General features: G+C 44.2%; 1 protein-coding gene across 2 annotated transcripts in view; it reads left to right on the top strand.

Annotated features, from left to right (window-relative positions):
• Positions 1 to 649: 649 nt before the first annotated feature.
• Positions 650 to 5,003, top strand: part of SARC_07608 — a gene marked incomplete at its 3' end in the record, with an annotated part of 5,414 nt that continues 1,060 nt past the window's right edge. The window contains exons 1-4 of one of the 2 annotated variants that reach the window (XM_014298440.1): positions 650 to 677; positions 2,005 to 2,101; positions 2,307 to 2,445; positions 2,913 to 4,812. In XM_014298440.1, the coding sequence (XP_014153915.1) occupies positions 2,039 to 2,101; positions 2,307 to 2,445; positions 2,913 to 4,812 (2,102 nt within the window). In that variant the 5' untranslated portion in view covers positions 650 to 677; positions 2,005 to 2,038. Of the gene's footprint in view, positions 678 to 1,635; positions 1,681 to 2,004; positions 2,102 to 2,306; positions 2,446 to 2,912; positions 4,813 to 5,003 lie in introns of those variants that run through there. The other variant, XM_014298441.1, reaches the window with a different exon arrangement.

Here is a 5,003-nt window from a genome sequence, read left to right as displayed (position 1 = left end):
TATATATATATACATATATAGTATTTGTACGTACAATATGCATATCAGTGGTTTTTCTATGCTTGCAGATACTACATACCGGGTCGAGGTTGATTTTTAATATGCACTGTGGTATGTGCTCACGGTTCAGATCAGATCTACGTAGTTTGCTGTGTGTGTAGTGCAATTCTTAGGCGGACAATAGCGTGTGAACTGCGTAAACTTGCATGCTTTTGAACATGCGCTAACGATGTGAAGCACAACTGATATCACAGTCATAATACTGTACAAACCAGATCATCCGCATTCATTCAGATATATAAACAAACGTTTACATGCCCACAGTCGCACCTACGCAACATTGTTGATTGGGTTGTTTTGATTCTAATATTCTTTCTCAAAATTGCCTTTGCATATTATGGCGAGTGCCCGATGTTCTTTGAAACTGCTGAGTGTGCGTTCGCTCATAGTTCTGTCGTAGAGTTTTGGCTCACGCAGAACATTTAGCTACATTTTTTTTTAGCTAATCTTTTCCTAATCTTGTTGTCAATTTATTGTTTTTGGCACCAGTACAACATGCTGGGGGCGCTTTCACTGATGTTTCAGCCGTCAAGTTTTGGCTTTTTCTCACGAGTGTCTCTGGGAATTGGCAGAACCAGACCCGAAGCGCGTGAAAGGAAGAGCATCGGTCATGAAAGGTACCCTTATCATACTCTATTGATAGAATATCCCTATCCGAAGTCCTTGTGGGTTGTTCTTTGTACACGTATGTGGATTCTTATATATGTGTCTACACGCATACACTCCCTACTTTGCATTTGTATACTAAGAGTCTTGTACCTCGTTCAAGCATATTTTGTGAATTCGGGCTGTCTTCGTGATCCGCTTGTGCGACCATACGACCGGAGATATCAAGGCACGGAAGTGCTTGGAAATTGTACGTTCAAAGAGTTGTTTCTTATGGATCCTACCAACTATGTGTGTGGATTGAATACAGGCGACTATACTGTTTATTTTACTCTAGCTATTGACAACTGTCGAGCGTTTGCTATCAGTTTTGGTATTTTTCGAGTATTGCATTGTATCTGTGAGAACACTTTACATTGCTGCTTTATATTCTTGGCCCAAGTTCGCGTACACCAGTCCCATATCATCACCTTCTCTGGCTGCTTATCATAAAGAAATACGATGCAAGGGTACGAATGTCGATAGGTTGTCTTGGCCCGTATCTATCCTATCCGAATGTTTTTACTGTATTGAATCATTGGTACAGCCTACTTTTTGTGTAATGATTGGGTAATTTGTTTCTGAGCTCACGCCGCTTCCACCACATGTACGTGTGTTAGCTGGAACACTCTGCCGGTCAATAATGAGATACACCTACCGGTGTACACGAAGAAGTCTCTTGCACAGCGAAGCTTATTTCCATATTCATTGAATGCATGTATCTGGGCGATAGTACAATAATCCGAACACATGCATTGATGTGATGTGTAGTATAGTTCATATTTTGCCGTTGCTTATGAGCTGTATGAAAGCTGACAACAGTTGGGATCGGTCAGTGGTATTTTTAAATTTCGGTGTCATCTTGTTCTTTTTTGATCTAGCACGCACTTAATGTGGCTAACACGGTCTATCACATGCGTTGAAACAACCCCCTGGAACACCTACTCAAACTGTAACAGACACTCCAGCAGCTAGGTATGTCTACGCGTAAATACACGGAAATGGAGAGTCTTATACACAATCACATACGAGCGAGTTTCTATTTTCACCTTCGACTGCGAGCAACACAGCACACGATAAAATAGACCGGCTCATATATAGTGCCATATAGGCGAACAGATCATACCACACACTCAACAACGCATATATAGTGACATATACACACTCAACAACGCATATATAGTGACATATACACACTCAACAACGAGCGCACGTAAAACAAAACATCCGATACGCAAGAACACCAGATGGAAATGTTTCTATCACACACTCAGCTGCAAGCAACCTTGCCCACAACAGAACGTTCGGTGAACAGACCAGTGCCCACGAACAAATGGCCACATGCCACAACCTGTGTCGGTTGGTTTATTCGGATATGAAGAAGCTCGGACTGAAGGTATGTTTACTGTATTCGCGTGTTTTTTCTAGTTGCGTTGAAAGATAGGTAGACGAAGACCGTGTATGCCCGATAAATGGTGCTAAAATCTAGGTGTATATACACGATTGACCCACCCAATCTCGGTTTTTAAAATCAAATTCGAATATTCACGTCGAAGGGGTTGCCCAGTTTTAGTCTATTCATTCCCGTTTTTTGGAAATAGGGGCGAACAGTTACCTTGAAGCTCAAATTCACGGACTTCAAAGTGATTACGCGTGCGTCCAGTTTGACCGATCCCACACAATCGCTGACTGTGATATCGGCTGAGACCATTCGCTTGCTTACCAAGGAGCAAACTCGTGGTAGGTCTATTTATGATGTTGTCAGTACGGGGCAAAGCCTTGGTGAGTTTATCTGGTCTATTTTGAACTTGGTTTATAGTAGATAGAAGAAGTTTTTTTTATGAACATGTGTAGCTTACCAATCGCCCACTGCGATAATCTCCGAAGCCAGACGCTTCCTTGATATAGTCATGGTTCCTACCTGTGAAATAACTGTTAATTTTAATATAGACGCGATGTGTGTGGGATATCACATACTCATGGAAACGAGCGGTCCAGGACCCGCAATCCACTACCGGATAAACTAACTTACTAATCTTCTTGAATACGAATTATTAATCCACCACTACTTTGGAACATGTTTTTTTCTTGTGGCAGTCCGTAGCTACGACAGCTGGGTGTACACATCATAAATCAGCTGCATCCTACTAGCTCGACTCCGTGCATATCAAACCGAATTCTAAATATATATGTATTGTCTATATCAGGTGGCATGCTGAAGCTGCGACTGTTGGGAGTGCGCATCACCCATCTGGCGGAAGTGAACGATTCAGAGAGCCACACATCCGAGAACATTCCGGTGCAGAAGAACATCACATCGTACTTTGGGAACCGACAAAGCTTACGCAGGCAGCAGGTATCAGGGGGAAATACTCTGAAGAATACCTTGGCTGATGTGGGTATGGACGGTGTTCGGAATAACGGTATGGTGAGCGAGGATAGCGGTACGACTTATGATAATGCAAGCTCTGGTCATGCAGTTGGGACACGCGAAAATGCAGACAGGAACCGTACTGCTAGTCCCGGTATTGTCAGTGGTAATACCGGTATCACCAGTATCGGCCAGGAGATCGGTGTTAACCCTCTGAACAGTGCCGATATGAAATGCTGTGAGCGTCCCGATATTGTCTGGATGAACTATAGCGAGGGGGGTCCGTGTGGGAATGGTTTGGTACGTGAGAGTGGGGTGGAAGTTGGCTGCGGTGATAGTAGAGTGGTTGATGCGAAGAATTCACATACATCATCAGGAGTGGAAGTTTTAATACAGGATAAACTAACAAATGAACCAGGCGTGGGATATTCTGAAGGGAGGGTGGGTGATGTAATAAATAGTCGTGATACGACAGAGCGAATGCAAGACTGTGAAACTCGTGGCGGAACAGATAATGAACTTGTAGGTACCAATAAGCTGGCTCGTGCTCGTGCACCCGCTAACATCTCCAAACCATGCGACAGCTGGGCTCTGGATGAGAGGGGAGGGTTGTTTGGGGATGGAGTAGAGCGGTTGAAGGAAGAAGTAAGCAACAGTGCTGACAATAAGAAGACATTCGAGAAATTACGCCATCGTTATGGTATTGAGGAATATATGTGTGACAGCACTCGGGTTAATATTGAGAGGACAAGTGGACCTAGTAGAACTGTGAAGGCTGTGCCTGTGATAGCTCCTTCGGGTTCTTCAAATGATAAAAATAAGAATACAGGTACGACTACAGAGAGGCACGCGATTAGAGACGAATCCAGTTTTGAGACAGACGTCCAGAGAATAGCAGTCAACTCAACACCTATAGATCATCGCCCGAGAGACATGGAGGATATTCGCGAACATCTTGGGAAGTGTACTGAAATCGGAGGAAGCTGTCATGATAGTGAGGGGGTGCGTATCGGAACCAAAGACGACAGTGCAACCGCTATAGCGAGCTATGGTGAAGACCATACTCAGCAGGGGCAGGGAGAGCTGTGCGACCCCACCCACACAATCAGTGCTGGCAACATGACTAGTGCAACTGCTGAAGCTACTAATACCATCGTCAAAGGTACAATAGCAGATTCAAGTTTAGGTGAAAGTGTATGTGAAAGTGTATGTCTAGATAGTGATGTAAGTAATAAGGAGATGAGGACGAATAGTAGGGATGATAGTCCTACTCTAGACGGGAAAGGGTTGTCTGTGTCTGCTAAGAAGCGCAAGGGAACACAGCTGGAGCGGTGGCTAGCGTCTACGGCACGAGATGCATGTACACGCACGTCCCTCAAAGGCACGCCTTTGGTTGCGAGTACAAAGTTGCCTGGGAGTGTGCTTAGAGGTGTGGGTGCGGGTAGACACACAGTATCTGTGGGTGCGAAGAAAAGAAAACCGACGAGTTTATTTGAGGCGACCAGTAAATCTAAGAAATACAAGAACACAGGTAAGCTGAGGGCTGTGCATGATGGTGCAGGTACGTTGGCGAGGCAGAGGTCTTCGAGTTCTTGGAAACATGCACAAGCAAGTACACCCGATGGACTGGGGATGCCCAAGCACAGGCCAGCATCAGTAGAACGGGAGACCGTGCCGTGTCCGATTTGTGGGGCGGATCTATCGGCCCAGGACAACAGTTCTGTAAACCAGCACATGTATGTCTAGGAGGCAGTGGGGTGTATATTTCATGTTTTAGATCCTGATCTCGAACTCGGGATTAGTTGTTGGTGTGTGGTTTGGAATATAAGCATATATATATATATATATATAGTATGTGTATATATATAATAAATAATATATGATATATATATATATATGTGTGTGTGTGTGTGTGTGTGTGTGTGTG

The sequence above is a fragment of the Sphaeroforma arctica genome (genome assembly GCF_001186125.1).
Source record: "Sphaeroforma arctica JP610 unplaced genomic scaffold supercont1.613, whole genome shotgun sequence".
In the NCBI taxonomy this organism is placed as follows: domain Eukaryota; class Ichthyosporea; order Ichthyophonida; genus Sphaeroforma; species Sphaeroforma arctica.
The sequence above is the reverse complement of the archived record's forward strand: the minus strand, read 5'-3'. Positions and strand labels throughout refer to the sequence as shown.